Here is a 17753-nt window from a genome sequence, read left to right as displayed (position 1 = left end):
TGACCCCAAACTTTTCAATGGTAGTGTAACTGCCATTAAATCATGTGATATGGTTGATATACATATAAATAAATGTGATTAAGTATCTTGATTCTTTATGTAATTCAAGAATAAAAGCTTCTCTGGTGTGTTAAGACTGCTGAAATTACACCTTAGGAATAATTTTGATCAGTGTGGGAAGGCATGCTGTCAACAAATAAGTAATTTGGTGCAAAACAAAACACTCTCATGTCATTATGTCAGTCATGCATCATGAATATTTAAATTTAAACCAAACCCTTGTATGGAGTCACAGACTTAACATATAGTGAACACACTGTACACTACACACGGCGTTCGGCATCTCTAAACACTAAAAAACACATCAAACACGAGACACAGGGAGGATAAACAGCTAAATATTCATGACGGCGATGTGAGGCCTCTGATAGCTGCTGAGGTTTGTGGGAGGGGGCAGCGACAGGGCAGCCCTTCAGCGAGCTATCTGACTGCTGACGCTGCTGCTGTGACAGAGGGAAGTTTACATTTTCATATCTGGTTTTTGCAGAGCATCTCAGGATCAAAGTGTTCAAAGAGGAACTGTGAGCTCGGTGTAAGTGTGAGAAAACAGGGAAGAGAAAAAAAAAGGTGAGAAGGAGGGAGAGGAGGCAGGTTGCACTTTGCTTTTCTACCGGAGCACTCTGATATTTATTTAGCACAAATGCTTATTCTGGGCGAACATTATTTCCCAAGAAAAGCAACATGTAAAGTGAAATTATTGATACGTTTGCATAAAAAGCATTTGCTCAATCAAATGAATGGCTGTTGCTGTGTGCGTGGTTTGCAAATAAAAAGTGCAGGAACATCTAATCTGCATCACTAAATGTTGGGAAAATAAAGCAGAACCAGACTGATACTAAATCCTGTGGTTCCTGTATCACATGCATGGACTGCAGTGTTTTTACCTTCACCAGTTAAAGTGAAAGTCAAGAAAAATGACTGCAAATTCATGCCCTTCTGTTTCCAGCACACTGGAGCAGGAGAAACGTGATGACCGAACATGCTGGTACCCAAATTAAGATGCAAATATTCTTTAATCTGATTCAATCAAATTTTTAAAGTCATCACTCAGATCTCTCCTTCCCTCTCTGCTCAACCATTCTGCTTTCAGTCTATTTTTAACTATTCTAAAGTACATGCAGACAGGCTTGGAAGCAGGGCTGGTTTTAGCAAAGCAGAAATGACACGAGTCGTATTTCACTCTATTTCTGGATTATCAAAAAAAAAAAAAAAAAAAAAAAAAAGAGGCCGGACCTGTGTTCTAATAATATAGCTCAAAGCAGAATTTAAAAATTTCTCAGGTTTGTCCAGAAATAGTTTTCAAAAAAACAGTTTGCAACGTTTACGATGCGGCTTTAATCACCTTGCTTTTATCTTCTTACACGTGGTGATAAATGAGACAGACAAACAAATAACTCCTCAGTTACCAAACACTAGCATGCCAAAATAATGTGCATATGTGTGAGTTTAAATTGCCATTCCTGAACTGCTAAGTAAAGTAGGCTCAGAACTGTTTTCTGGTTTGCCATAAACAAGGTGACCTAGAAAAGCCAACAGTGCATTTTAATGAGAACTTCAGAACAACTACAATGGGGAAGCCTGTGGTCTTTATCCAGCTCTGCTCAAATAACTCCACCTGCACTGCTATTTGTTAAAACATCCATCTTGTCCCCGATGCTCAAAAATGAGGCAGTAATTCTTATTATTTAGTATTTTTTCCCCTCCATTTAAGTGTTTTTGAGCAGCACCAAAAGAAAAGAAAAAAACGTCGGTCTTTGAATCTGCTTCCATCTTCTCGTTTTAAACACACACTTCCATGCATTCACAGTCCGTGGCATCTGCAGCGAGTGGAAGAGCTCACGCACACAATCACACACAGCGAGAGAACAATGGCTCGAGCTCACAGCAGAAAACAAACAGACAGGGAGATGTCTAAAAGCTCTCAAGATGAGCGCGGCATGCAAATTGTTCTTTTGACAGTATCCTTTCCCTGCTCACTCTCCACTTCACCACAACAGAGATACCGAGACAGACTGAGCGAGAGCGAGGAGGAAGGAGGAGAATAGTATCTAGCCATAACAGAGTTGATTGGAGAGGGGCCTTATTAAATCTGTTTACATTCCCTGCTGGGCTCCATTCTGTCAGAGAGACTTTCAACTCCATGGGACGTTTTCTGAGGAGTTTTTCCACCAAAATGGCTGCCTCTAATTAACAGGGACCTGCCGAGTCCCAGTGGCCAATTATATTCCTCTCCTCGTCCCTGCCCACCAGCATTTGTGCAGCTCAGCAGTCCACTTCATGTCGGTTGTGAACACTCTGGCCGTCCCTGCTGTCCCGCTGTGGAGCCCAGTGCCGAGGACAGAACTCGCTGCATGTCCTGCTGACTGCGTACAGCACTCAGCCGCTCTCAGCCTCCAGATGCAGCTTCTTTTCTGCTCACAAGTTAGAACGCCGCTTTGTGTAGGAGGCAGAAGCCAACGCGGGGCTGTTGGCTAAAAGTAAACAGTTGTTGGAAACATATGAAACAAAAGTGAGAGGGTGTTAGATAAGAAATTTTGATCTAAATGGTTATGAGCTGGAAAAAGACAACCAAAAAAACCCAACAGTGCCTGGTGGCCATTCTTAAAACTGGCATCTTAAGAATGATAAATCTGTTTGTTTCACACAAAGAGGCTACAGTTCTGCAGCTATAAAGCAAAGTGCATGGGAGGGAGCTATTACTTTGAAAGTTTTAACGGGTGCCTGAGTGCTCGATAGAGAGACGAAGAGAGAAATTAAAAGCGGGAGCAATTTCAGTAAGAATTTCCCACAGGTGCAGGTTTGCATGTGTTAATGAAAAGCACAGTAGACTTGTGACAGATGTATTTAAAGGCTTCCTCAAATCTACAGAAAGCTAAGAAATGCTGTGCGCCCATCTCTGCATGACGGCATCCATCAATCTCTGCTCCACTTCCAACTGTCTCAGTCAGCAGCATCACCAGAACCAGTGCGGCGCATTCATGTAAACACAGTGCAACACATCAGATCAGATCAGATCACTTCATGGGTGTGTAAAATGGCTGTTCCATCCATTTGGCAGCAGTAGTCTCCTTACCATCTTTGGCTGTGTCAGCAATCCCTTCTCTGCCCAGCCCTGGAGCTGTGGGAGCTCTGCCTGACGCCACTGTGTCTCTGTCGACCCCTATGGAGCGGAGCACAGGGAGGGACCCACGGCCCACCGTCAACATCATACACTCACTGTGAAGGTTAGGGGGGTGGGGGGTTGCAGTGGAGGGGGAGGAGGGCAGCTCACTGGCAAAAACACAGTAACACCTTTTGCAGTCAAACTAAAACGGTGGCTCAGGATTTTTAGCTTTTTTTTGTTTAAGATGTTTTTTTTCATTATTTCATCAGCTGTTTTAATCATCTAAACACTTTCACAGTCAACACAATGAAAGCGTGTATTTGTGTGTGTGTGTGTGTGTGTTGGAGCTGGCAGATTGGTGTGGAGACTGCGATGACCTTGGCAGAGTTTATAATGAGGGTTTCCCTCTTGCTCTCTGTGGGTAAACAAGCCTGTGGTTGAAGAGACAGAAATGCCACAAATGAGCAGGAAGTCTGTTCGCCGGCTCTCCAGAGCAGGGGGCTTAAATGCCTGCAGCTATCTGCGGATGCTACAACAGCCAATTTAGCAGGAGAGGAGGAAGAGAGGAGGTATGACCTCTGCCTTCATTTACTCCTTCAGAGAGATGAAGAGCCGGACTGAGGGATCAGATGGGAGGAGGAAGAAAAGGCAAGGCTGAGTAATGGGGAAGACACTTCAATACTTCAAAGAACGGGAGAGACGGAGGCGGGGGAGGAGGGAGAGTCTCTACATGTTCTGTTGTCAATGTGTCTAGTAAACTTAGGCAGGAATGCATAATGGAGGTCTAAATGAGAGTGAACTGTCAGCTTGAAAGGGAAAAAGAAGATGCAGAGGGGCAGAGAGGTCAGGGTAGAAAAGAGGACAAGCAGTACAGTTCCTCCTTCCTGACAGGTTGGGAAAATATCGGGATATTTTTGGGATTATCGTATAGAAAAATCAGCTGAGCCACCTTTGTTTTAGTACGCTGAGGACGAACGGGTTACTGTGAATCTGAATGGGACAAAAGTAGGTTACAAGAATCAGGTTGAAGCCTAAACTTCCTTTAAGCTGAGGTCAAAGCCAGTACACTCTTAAAAAGTAATCCAAGGCTCGTATTCCCACCAACTTTAGCAAAATAAAAAGCAAATTTGCTGATTTTGATCAACTTAAGAGTTGCACATACTATTTTTGATGGGCTGGGTTGACATAATAATGTTGCATCAAGTTAATTTTGTGAGTAGTTTCAACTCAAATTTAAAGCTAAATTCAAGTTGAGCTAGCTTGATAATTGGATTTTTCTAATTCAAATCCCCTCCTTTATCTTTACATACCTGGACCAATTTAGACTGGTACCTTTGATTTTAGAGGAAAAGCTACTTCCCTAGACTCAATTTAGTTTGTTGGTTGGACACAATTTCTTAACATTGATGCAAACTGTTGCATTAATTTGCTTTCTTGAGCCCAAATATTATTTTTTTTAGAGTGCAAGATGTATTTAGACCCATTTGAAAGAGTCAAGAGTGGACAGTGCCGGGGACAGTTACACCACAAGGGCCACTAGTCGGGATTTAAAGTGTAGTGGAGCAACATTCATCTCATCAACACACTGTACAGCCTGCATGCTGTAAAGCTACCCTGAAAAAAGAAAACGTTAGGCAGAGGTGAAACATCAAAAATCATCTTTCACCCATTCTGCAAAGCCGTCACTTTGACAAGCTCCGTCGTGTGGAGGTTGATGGCGTGCCGCAGCAAGCAGACAGTGCAAGTGTCGTCGTGGCATGTAGAAATGTGGTGATTAAAATGTGAGAAGCAGCAAGCAGATGCATATGAGTCTCAATATCGGCATCAAACGTATAGTGCGAGGGAGCATAATGTGGGAAAAGGGGAATATTACATTTCTTAGAAGTGCGTTTAAGTCTCTGCATCCCATTTTGGAAACACTACTCAGTGCTCAATATTCAATGCTCAACCATTCGATAAAACAAACACAGTTGCTCACACACACACAGTTTCATCTTTCTTCATATGCTCTCTGTCTTTGCGTTTATCACATGAACACACACGTGCGTCTTCTGATAAAATCTCAAATAACAGTGGAATAAGGGTGCAATGCAATTACATTCTCCAACCATTGAGATGAAAAACCGCTCATGGATACATTTTCAATTATTCAGGGAATACATTTCAGTCGGTACTCAGATGCTGGGAAAAGTTATTATATAATCAATACACTCTATAACGCCATTAATATTTGATGCCACAAAAGTGCTTCCTGTCTCCTTGGGCTCCCAGCCAGTGGTATCTGGGTACTGCAGTTGAACAGGACGAGCTTTAACTGCCTACAGCAAGGGAAGGGGAGCATACATTTACTTTCCTGCAACACTGGAGAACACAAAAGGCAGACACGTGGCTTTCTTCAGGAATTAACTGCATTTGCTTTGATTTCATCTCAATCTTTCTTCTATTTTGTGCACAAAGATTATCTCAGTTTGCCTTTCTTCACCCCTTTTTGTTAATTTTACAAATTTTCAGACTTTTACTGCATATGCATTCATTTAATCTCAATCTTCTATTTTGTGCACAGAGATAATCTCACTTTCACTTTCTCCATATCTTTATGTCAATTCTGCAGATTTTTTTTGTGCTTTGCTACATATGTATTCATTTAATCTCAATTTTTTTATTATTTGCTTGTGCACAAATATTATCTCAGTTTCCCTTTCTCTACCCGTTTTTCAATTCTACACAAATTTTCAAATATTTTGCTGCACATGTATTCATTTCATCTCAATTTATATTCTTTTTCATGCACTAGGATTATCCCATTTTCACTTTCTCCACAGGTTTATGTCAGTTGTACACACATTTTATTACTTTTAGCTTCATGTCTTTCATTTAATCTCAATCTTTGTGCACAAAGATTACCTCAGGTTCCCCTTCTCTAAACCCTGCTGTCAATTTTGCAGAAATCTTCATATTTTTTGCTGCATATGTGTTCATTTAATCTCTATCTTTCTTTTGTGCATAAAGATGACCTCACTTTCATTTTCTCCATATCTGTATGTCAATTTTGCAGAAAGTGTAGGGCTTTTTGCTACATATATATTCAATTAATCTCAATCTTTCTTCTATTTTGTATACAAAGATTATCTGTTTCATTTTCTCCACAGCTTTATGTCAATACTACACAAATTTTCAGATGTTTGGCTGCATATGTGTTCATTTAATCCCAAATTTTCTTCTTTTTTGTGCACAATTATCTCAGGTTTCCTTTCTCTAAAGCTTTACGTCAGTTTTGCACACTTTCAGACTTTTTGCTGCATACGTATTCATTTAATCTCAATCTTTCTTCTTTTTTGTGCACAAAGATTATCTCACTTTTTCCACATCTTTGTCAATTCTACACCAATTTTTGCACTTTTTGCTGCATATGTATCCATTTAATTTGTATTTCTTCTTTCCTGTGCACAGAGATTATCTCAGTGCTCCTTTCTCTACATCTTTATGTCAATTCTACACAAATTTTCAGACTTCTACTGCATATGTAATTATTTAATCTCAATCTCTTCTTTTTCTTGCACAAAGATGATCTCACTTTCTCCACATCTTAATGTCAATTTTGCAGAAATTTTCAGAATTTCTGCCTCCCTTTCTCGTCTGCTCTCCTACTTTCACCACATACAGCTACCACTTTATATTGCTGGCCTGGCGCATGCTTCCCTCCCCGTTTCCTTACAGAGCTTAGACAATCAATTTACCCTGACTTGGCCAGGATAGATGGAGGCTGTAGAGACTGCAGAGTAGACAGTATGCTGCAGGATCTCTCCGCTGATAGACACACTGCCTGGCAACTACAAAATGGAACCAGCATGCAACCATCTGACTTGTTAGACGTCGCCTCACCGACTTGCTTCGGATATCATTTGTGATTTCCTTCTGCCTTTTGCATCTTTTACAAACACCGCCGATGTAAAATTAGCTCACAGAAAACTAAATTTATCGTCAGCTGCAGAGATATTGATAATCACGTTTCCCCTTCTCATGGACTCTCTCCCAAACCGAATTGGAGCTCCTATCAAACCGACTGAGACACAAAGAGATTAATACGACTTTACTATCTCGGCTTCTCGGCCAGTCAAGTTCCGTGTAATGCTCTCTGCGCTATTGATTTTTATTTTTCTCTCTCCTCTCCCTTTCTTCCCGGCCGTCTCTCTTTCTCTCTCTCTCTGCCTCTCAGCCTCTCAGCCTCTCTCCACCTCTGCCAACCTCTTCCGAGCTCTGAAAAGTCCTGCAGGTCAGATGGATGCTGGGCCGGATCAATCAGGGGAAAGTAATCTGGGACGTCTCATACACGCAGGTACACACACAGACACATCACAGATCCTCACACACCCCTCTTGTGTTGCACTCTGCCCTGCCTGCCTCCAGTCTCATCGATCTGCATCTACTTTACCAAATGGATTCTTCTCTTCTTCTATCCTCCTCCACCTTTTTTCCCCTCTCTCTGTGTGACTCAGAATAATAAATGTTCCAGACTGTGCGAGACGTGTACGTAAGCAATTTTTCATTTAACTTTGGCTTGACTTTTTTTTTTTATCCCCTCTCTTCTTTCTCTTTCGTGATGTTTCAGTCTCTCGGTGGAATCGATGCAGTTTTCCCACACACTCCCTCCTTTGGCCCCTGGGTAATCAGCACATACTAGTGTGGGGTCAGAGATCAGGAGATGACAGGATAGGGTGCCGAGGGGGATGCCGAGCAGGATCCAAATAATCTGAAGATTTATAATTTGGGTTGAGTCTTTTTAGTAAATTTTTTTGAACTCTTGTGTATTGTTCAATTTCGCTCATTTCTGAAAGTTAACGTGTCTGGCGCGACAAAAACTTTATATCATACTTTATATCCATATTTTGCATTTCACTTTTTTAATTTTTAATTTAAAAACTTTTCTCAAAAACTATTAGTGGGCAGTCAGAAGACAGAACATCCTTCAAGCACAATGACTCTGAGGACCTGTGCTGCTCTATACATCCAGCACAGAGTCACATTCCCTCTGTCTCCTTTAGCTCAACCAAACTGTAGGCGGAACTGGAGCCTTTTGTCCACTGGCTGAATCCCAACTCTGCACCAACGCATGCAGAAAATTGGTGAGCATCTTGACTCTGGAGATGACACTTCAATTTGTGCAGCTCCAGTGACTGGTGCTCTGCAGTTCCTCCCTTGTGGGGGTGTGAGATCAGCTGGACACCTGCCTAGCTGTTTGGCTGAGGCCTGGAGCACTGGGGGACTGGGCCTTGGAATGGAAGGTCTGGCCTTGTCCGGCAGCCCAAGTCCCCATCCCTCGGCCCCGGCTCGGCCTCTCAGGTCCTCATCACAGCTCCCGTAGTTTCCCTCCCATGCCAGCAGCGGTCCCTCGCTCGATGCCCCCGAACCCTATTTCTCGATCCAACCCTCGGCCGCTAGTCGATGCGGTGTCGTCCTCCCAGCAGCAGTCTCTCCCTTGAACAGTATCAAATCCCCATCAACAGCTTGCCAGCCTTTGTTCCACTGCTGCCAGCACCTCAGCTTCCAGCTCAAATCAGCAAAATGTCTCCGCTGTGCATCGCTGTCTGTCCTGCTGTAATCCCTGGGTGTGACGGATGGGAGAGATCATTGTCAAGGCCCTCAGCGAGGACATTTTGGTGGATTAAAGAGGCTAAATCATTGTCTCATCCCCTACACGGGATTCCATCCTTAATTAAATGTAAATGTGGCTAAGGGTTTTAGTGGAGATCGTATCTGTCCAACATATGGGGCTTATTTTCAGTAAGTAATAATCTTGTTTCTGTGGATGGCGAGGACAAAAGACACAGTGAGAGAATAGGTTTAAAAATAAGACAGGAGAGGTTCACATCACCTGTCATTTAACGTGAACGAAAGGTTTTCATCTTTGTCTTTCATTCTCAGAGCACAAAAAATTGCCTTGACTATGCTAACTCACTCCTACTCACCCTGTAAATGAAAATAAATGAGTGCAACTGAGTCTACAGCAGACCTGCACTACTTCCTGGTTGCATTTCGGGCTACCGGCTTGTGTTTCTGTGCAGAGATGAAGTTGCTTTGAGCAGGGCTGGAGACAGAGGATAGAGGACGCAAAAACAGACAGCGAGGCAGCGAGAGCAGGCAGCCTGATCCAACTGAGTCAGCACCATGTGTCATGAGCGAGGACACCACCTCCACAAGTAGCTGGCAGCTGAACGCGGCCACACACCTGTGCAGAGAGCCAGCCATTTCACTGAGGCTGCCTCCTATCTTTAGCAAAATACACTCAGACACACTAGTGCATGCATAAACAAACAGATGCACGAGTGCACGGAGATCCACTACCTGACTGCATGCCTGTTACTGCGCCCACCTGCATGTGTCGGGTCAGAAACAAGCAACTCAGTAGTGTTGTGTTGTTGCAACCGACAATAAATAACTTTTTTTTTTTTTTGACTCACTGGCGAAAGAAACCTTCACAAAACTCCTCAGACTGAACTCAATTTTCAGCATAATTCACAGCAGCAGTTCTAATTAAAACTGGTTTGAAGTTGGATGAGGTAATATTGGCTTTGTTGAACAGGTATTTAAAAAGCTATAAACAGCCTGGAGGTATACGATAAGAACAAAACCTACAGAGCAGCACTTACACGGAGAACAAGGCAGAGACAGGAACACTTGCCTGGCTGCTACGCAGAGGCAGAGCTCTTCCTAATCTAATCACTGTTTCCCCCATCAGCTGCATCTCACACAGCCTTCTTGTGTGTGTGAGTGTATGTTGGTGTGTGTCTGCCTTACAGCAACAGCACAAGAAGCTAAATCACATAGACACCGACTGACCGCTGCACTGGAGAATTCATTCCACAGCTTTGAGTGAGTGTATGTTTGGTGTGCGTATGCGTGTGCTTAGCTAATCTTGTTATTGATCTGGCTCTGAGCCGGAGCTCATATAATCAAATAGCTGCAAGGGAAAAGGACAGCCGTCCGTCATCTGTCTTAATGAGTAAACAGTTTGATGGAGGCAACGAATAACTCGAAACTACGTGTAGATGCAGGGGAGGTTACCATGTCGCTGATACAGTGACAAGCTGAAACTCTACACCCATCTTCTGGCTAAATCGCTTGCAAATCTTGAGTGACATGGCAAAATATAAAATTATTTCAAGCCTGTTTTCATACAACGGCCCTGTTTGATGTTCGCTGTAGATACAAAAGTGGCGGCATTTGAATATTCAGTCGCATTAATCACCGTGCAAACCTGATATTTTTTTAAAAATACGCTGAGATTCTGCTACTGTAAAGACGCCCTGCACTAGTCATTACACGATCAATCTGGAGTTGCCCATCTCGTGTGAAAATCTAATCTCAGCATAACTTGACGTGAGAGTGGTGCAATCAGAAATGGCTTCTGCTGCAGCAGGAAAAAGGGAGGAGAGAGAGCGAGACACAAAAGCCTACATGTATACCAGCGGTGCTAACGGATGAGGCCCGCGGCACACCAGCGAAACCATTAAGTGTGGCGTGCATTCAAACGAGCAGATTAATCCCCCCTACTGCTGTATAGTGCGGGGTAATTGAAAATGTCCACAGGAGGACTATCTTTGTTCATATGCTGTGGCGAGGAGGCGACGTATAGAAGGCGGCAGCGGAAAAAAATCCTGTGACGGCATTTTGGTTTGACAGCCTGCAGACGAGATGGCGCAGATCTACCCCTCTGCTGTTCTACCCTTTCTGACTTGACGGGTGCTGATCATTGCTGCTGCCGCCGCTGATGTTTATCAATCTGATAAGCACCGAGGTTGTATCACTGACTCGCGTTCCTCTCCATCTGGAAGGAAATAATACACATCGACTATGATGATCAATATTCCTTTTTGGGACACACACCTCTATTATCAGAATTAGCATCTTGTGAAACTGGCCTGATAAATGCCAGCTGGGCAGCTACTGCAGCTCTGGTCTCATGTGGACGAAATTAAAAAGGCAAACTAAAACTGCTCAGGTATAATCAGCCTTCGCTTCTTGCATTTTCTTCGTGCACGAGAAGCTTTTCTTTTTAAATGAAGTGTGTCAGCTCCATGATCTTTACAGACAGCGGTCCCTGTATTCAGAACTGGCAGACAGACTCTACTGCCACTGTGGGGTTTCTTTCCTCGCTAGTAAACCAAGAAGATCAGTGTTTTCTCCCTCCGTGTTAGCGTTGCTATTGATGAGATAAGGCAGCCAAACTGATGCCGCATTTGTCGGCCCTAATGTGTCTATTACCAAGCACAATGGTGCCATTTTGTAGCATGTTCAGTTGCATGTTCAATCTATAATTCATCCGGCTACAGAAAAACATAAATGTTTAATATGTCAGAGGTGGTGAGGCCTGTCGAAAGCGTGACCTTGAAACGTCCTTTAAACATCACACGGCAACAGTGCTGGGGCCAGTTAAGCTGCCGAAGCCAAACAACAGGCAACGTGCACACACACACACGCTAACACTCGTACACACACGCTAACACTCGTACACACACGCTAACACTCGTACACACACGCTAACACTCGTACACACCAGCCAGCGCTGCCTGCTGATGCTTTCCGCTGCTTTCTGTTCTCTCTTCTTTCTTTCTCTCTCTTTTTTTTCCTGGGATGCAAAATGCAGATGAGACGAGTCAGCCGCTTGTGCACAGTCTCACGAGAAACTGCCAGTCAAATCCAAACATCTGTATGAATACCAAAACACACAGGGTACAGTGGAGGATGAGAGGGGAAGAGAGGGAGGAAAAAGGAGGGCTGAGAGACGGAGAAGATGAGGGAGGCGAGCGGATCGAGAAGAATGAGCGGTAAAGTAACTAGGAAAGCCACTGTTCCTCTCTCCTTCTGTATTTTTTGACTGAACAAAGAGCCATACACACATGAATACCTCTTTCCTCCCACTGTATTTTCCATCGGGATATTTATTCTGAAAAGCAGCGATGCACAACAAGGGCTCGGTCCTGTGTTTGCTAGTGGGCTGAGGCGCTAACACTCCCCAGCTGATTATGTGTCTGTCTGTAGCAGTTTGAGCTGCTGCCAAAGGAATTAGGTCTAGTATTTGTGAATGCTGCTCCCCTCACAGCAGAATGCCTTGCCATGCCTCTCAGATTTCTAGCTTTTTTCAAAGAAGAGACGAGCAGAAGAAGGAGAAAAAAACATTTTAAATAAATGAAGGAAATCACTGTGGAAGCCTATTAAATTTTCAACGTGACCGTTTTGTGAGACTTCATGTGTGTTTAGGCTTCACACAAAAGGAATATTTAAAAACCAAAGCGTGCTAATTGGGACAGAGATTGTTACAGCAGCTTCTTATTCAAACAGGCTTTTGGCTCATTAACTGCTTCCATCCAGCTTTTGTTTAAAGGAAAGTGGAAAAGACATTTAAAGACAACAAAATATTTTGCAATATTTATACAGACGCCAAACCACCAAAATACTGATAGACTGCATAATATACTTGCATGAAACGTGCCAAAGCAGTGGCAAAACCTCTTACCTCGAGTGCAGAAGCAAATATTCTAGTGGTGTCATGTCACACACAAATCAAATCTTTACTTTGTAACAGCAGCTTTATTTTTAATCACAGCTCAGCTGCACATTTTAAATTATAAATGCAATGTGTCATTTAAGCATCATGGCTTTAATACGCATTTTGCATGAAAGTAAGGCAGTCAAGCTAGTTTAAAATCATTGTGATTCAGGCTTTTTCTTATAAATTGCACATCTAGGGAGGAACACCATTCTCTTGGGGATATTGTAATTCTAATGGTTTCTCTTTGCAAGTACTGGTGCGAGTTTAAACACCACCAAATGCTAACTAATGAACTGCAACTAAATAGTCTTAAACTTTAATCTGTGGCTCGATTATCTCTACTATCTTCATTTTTAAAAAAAATCTCACTTTAAACCTCCTCACACATGTATTTATAGCTGGCTGACTGCTGTCTCAGCTCATTTATGCTTCTGTAGGACATTTACCTAAAGCCACGTGCACTGAGGCACAACTCATGCACAATAAGAGCCACTGCATGTGACCATTTCAGTTAATTACAGTGAATGTGAGAAGCTGCAGTGTAACTTCTGCTTGTAAAATGTATAAAATCCCTGAATGAACCACATTAATAGCAGCACGACTGTGACTGCACACTCTCAACACAAAGCTTAAGATTGCTGAAGGCTCTCTACTTAGATACTGAAACCACTTGTCCTTGTCCAAAGTGTCCTTTATGAAAGTCAGTAAGATATTCACTGTACACTGAGGAGCAATGCACATCCACATAAATTCCACCTTAACCTGTCAAATTAGCCATATATCATCTTGAAAAATCCCCCTCAAAGCAAAACAGCATACTGGTCCCAAAACAACAGCTTAAAGGAAGTGAAAGAGGTTGCTATGATTTAGTTATTTAGTGATAAATAGCATCAGTTTGTTAGCTAGCTCATCAAATGGTGAAGGGTTATTGTTGTTTAACACTTTATTTCACCGCAAGAAAGTGTTACCAGAATAATGAACACGGGAAAAAAAATTCTAATTATAGTTAATTTTTGTGGCTCTTGATATTCTTATTCTTGTTATTTTTTGGATTATGTAAAATAAATTCATGTAAAATATCTATCATACCACTAAGAATAGCCTGGCCTTCCAATAGCAGCAGGTAAAGGTGCGTTTATCTGTGACATTTCCTGCCACACACCCATCTCCAGTAAATCAGAGCGAGCTGCTGTTTGTGCAAAGAAGGTTAAGGGGAAACTGTTCCACTCCACCTCTCTCTTTCGCTCTCTGTATTTGCATGGCGTTTAATCAGACTCTAGTTAAACGTGTCACTCTACATCTGGACACACGTCAGTCGGCCCTCTCACACAAACTACAAGTTCACGGATAAAACAATGTTTGTATTTGTGGCTCATCCTCTTATTTCTTCCTCGGTGTGTCCGAATCACCTTCACTGCTCCTCAAACCCATGAACTCCACACCCGAGCATCCACTCCTATCTTGCGTTTCTCTGATCTGCAGCTATGTTTAAAGCCCTGAGCACATGGTCGGTTCACTGTAGCTAATAAATTCCTCACACACCCCACCCTATTAGCATTGATGTGTAACCTTGGAGCTCATGGTGTTCTGCCTGAGGGTAATGGAGCCACTGCATGTTTGTGTGTAGCCGTGTGTGTGCGTAAAGCGATGGCCTGTCTCTAGATCAGGTCCCCCACTGGCTTCCATCAGGAGGCTTCATGGTGCTCACTCATCTAATACCTCCAATACTGATGAACCTTCCACTCTTTCACTCCCTCGCTGCTCCTTTTCATTCTCCTTTCTTTCAGTCTATAAACATACAGCACTCTTTCTCTGGGTCACGCCTGTCCTCTTATGTCCTCATGTTTTCCTGCTTCACACACCTTTACACCTTTGCCGCCCTCGGCTGCCGGCTCTAAGCATCTGGGGAGGCAGCTGCCGCCGAGCCACGTCACCAGAACAGGGGGTGGTCGCCCTGGTTTCAATTAGCATTTTGATTACATCCCACGGAAAGTAGCCAGCCACGCAAACAATCAAACATTTACTTGCTGACAAATGAATAATTCTTCTGCTGCTCTTCATGCAAATACAAGTGTGAGTCAGTCCACTTTGTGGATGCCGAGAAAACCATTTTGAAAAACAGATGGACGCACCAAGAATGCAAAATAATAGTATTGACTCTGTAGTCGGAATGCTGATGTATTGGCAAATGAAACACTAGTCCGTCTTACAGCTGGTGACAGGTGAAAAAATACGACAGGAGGATGAAATGGCTGCTAGTTTTGTTAGTCAAGCGGCAACCTGCAGCGGCTGGGAAATGAAGCCAAAGTGGAAAAAAACTGCAGTCCTCGAGTCAATCCCCAAAGACTCCCATGGTAGAAAACAAAACCTTGAAGCAGAAATAAACGTATTTTTGGTCTCTATAGCTGATTTCCCCATTCAACACAATACACAAAGGTATTTTTTTTAAACACGTTGACTGTATATATTGTTTTAAAGCTAAAAATTATGCAAAATTCAAGGCGTGGCCACTCCACCTCTGTGCTCGTTTTTAGATAAACAGGCTGTTAGGTGCAGTCAAGTCTGATTTACCTGATGTAGACTGCAGATATAAGCCTGCCATTGGCTGAGCAGTTGATAAGGATGTCTCCTCCCCTTCTGTTAGCTTTGTGTTAATATTTTCAAACACCTACCGCAATCTACATGCTGAAAACATCAAGATTTGCAGAGAATTTTGATTGTGCACAAGGAATTAGCCATGCTCGTGTCAGTTCAAACTTTCCTGCGTGCAAATATTCCACCAAAACCAGTCCCCTGTCACTATTTTGACTGAATACTACCTCCTTATCCCATTATTAGCCACGCCCAAGACCAGTGTGATTAGCTTAAAGAAATACAAACACACCAGAGCTTTATTTTTCTCCCTATAGCACAAGAACATGAAGTGTAGCCAGACCATTCTCTGTTGATACGTCAGCGTTAGAGAATGGTCTGACTATACGAGACGAGGTGGAGTCAGGGCTTCAAAACTGCTCAACAGGAAATCTACTGTTGACGTCACGGAGGGTTCATCCATCTTTATATACCGTCTGCAGTGAACCTCTCACTCTGTCACTTGGGTGTGATGAATGAATGGATAAACGGATGCAGCGTTAAAGTGAAAGTCGTGAAGCTGAGCAAAGCAGAAGACTTCTAGAGCTTATAAGTTACCACATATATGCACATACACGGCCATGAAACTTGAGGATGCACAGCGTTAGAATTCACTGAAATCTAGGCATGCGCGTAACTTCAACACACCTACACACACACACACACGGACAACACACCCTCGCACTGTGTACACAAGCAGCAAGCCAGATTACACGTCTACTCGCACAACTTCCACGCAACATTTTGCATACATGAATATCAAATCCTCCAAAGTCCCCACAATACAGCCAGCGTCCACAATTCACCTCTGCTGCAGTCCTACAGAAAGGTAAATATGAGAGTAGTGGTGGTGGGGGGACACCTACAGACATGGCTTCAACATAAAATGGGTGCTGCTCCCCAGTTTAACCCTTCCCTCCCTCCTTACCTTCCACTCCTGCCTCCACACATCTCCCATGAGCATGATTTCTGTCTCCGTCCTTCCATTTCTGCGTTCTGCCCACATCCTAACCCCCCTTGCCGTATCCTTCTCCCCTGGAAGAGGAGAACTTAACATTCTGCACAACAAATAGTTGAAGAGTATGACTGCATTGGCCGTGCAGGAGGAGTGCAGGCTATAAATACTGACTCTGGGTGACAGCATATGTACGACCTGCTCACAATCAACCAGCAGTTTCACACATTTCCAGGCTGCCCGGAGCCTTTTCTTACCATCTTAAACCCATTCCACTCCATTTGGGAGATGCTGGCCGTTGTCTCACGTTCTCTCCCTCCTTCACACAACAGCTACAGCAACGCCTTTAGAAAAGAAAATCCCTAACTCTCCACTGACAGTGTTTTTTTCCCTCTCCTCCTCCTCACTCTGCCTTTGCTTCTGACTGAGTCTTTAGCGGCGAGCGGAGACGAGCGGCGTGCTGGAAGTGCGCGGAGCGAACATCGCCTTCTTCCACAGATGCTGAAATGCGAGCAGTGCGCCTGGATGAGAGTACCGGGGCTGCAGCAAGGCTCTCTCTCCCCTCCTACCGCCCTCCCGTCCTTACCCCACCTCCCCCTCTCCACCTCTCCCTCCCACAACCACCCGCCCAGTCGCCTGCTCAGCTGGAAGGTCAGATCCCGCCCACTCACCCACCCCCCGAGTCTGTGATTGGCTTCTTGGCTTGCCCGTCAGTCCCGGGCCTCACCTCCCCTCCCTCAGTGTTAACACCTTCGCTCTCTGGCTGGCTCCAAGCCCTCGTCGGCACACGCCAACCTCAGCCTGCTTTGGCAGAGAAAAGGCTCTCTGAATCCCAGCAAAGCAATCAATCGCTGCTGAGGTCTGTGCTGGAGTGAGCCGGGCAGAGCTGCGCGGAGCAGAACGCTAAAAGGCTGATTGCTGCCTCAAGCGCTATGGTAATAGGATGCCTGCGCTGCACTGTGTATAGAAATGAGCTATTACTGGGTGCATGCTGAAGTCCCCTGTACGTTTGCGACTGTGTATACAGACTATCTCTTTCTCCATTTACTCTCTGTGTCTCCCTTACACACGAACTCGTAGTTGTACGCACAAAAAGCTGGCAAGTTTTGGTCACACAAAGGAATTGTACGTTTAGTTTTTCATTTGTTTTTATCTCAAAACGTGCAAATCGCTTCAAAAATGAAACACAGTCCAGCAGAATGACTTGACTCAATTTAAATTTGGCTTTAAATGCACTGCCAGGAAATACGCACAGAAACTCGTGCGTAAAATGGCACACACCTGTCCACACAGGTGCAGCCTAAAAATACAAAACAGTGGACAGTTTTAAAAGGATTTTTTGCAAATTTTTAAAAAGAAAAGGTGACAAAAAGCGTGTGTCGGGCAAAAATGAACCCGGTGCAACCTGTCTGCATGCTGCGGTGACGGTTACAGTGACAGAAAGCTCAGCCGGT

At 43.7% G+C, this 17753-nt stretch overlaps 1 protein-coding gene across 1 annotated transcript in view; it reads right to left on the bottom strand.

Annotated features, from left to right (window-relative positions):
- The window catches only part of LOC111566277 (ELAV-like protein 4), an 88149-nt gene that overhangs the window by 55131 nt on the left and 15265 nt on the right, over positions 1-17753 (bottom strand). The window contains exon 3 of the mRNA XM_055017664.1: positions 3134-3220. Coding sequence (XP_054873639.1) covers positions 3134-3220 — 87 coding nt within the window. The remainder of the gene's footprint in view (positions 1-3133; positions 3221-17753) is intronic.

This window comes from Amphiprion ocellaris, chromosome 2 (genome assembly GCF_022539595.1).
Source record: "Amphiprion ocellaris isolate individual 3 ecotype Okinawa chromosome 2, ASM2253959v1, whole genome shotgun sequence".
Taxonomy (NCBI): domain Eukaryota; kingdom Metazoa; phylum Chordata; class Actinopteri; family Pomacentridae; genus Amphiprion; species Amphiprion ocellaris.
The sequence above is the reverse complement of the archived record's forward strand: the minus strand, read 5'-3'. Positions and strand labels throughout refer to the sequence as shown.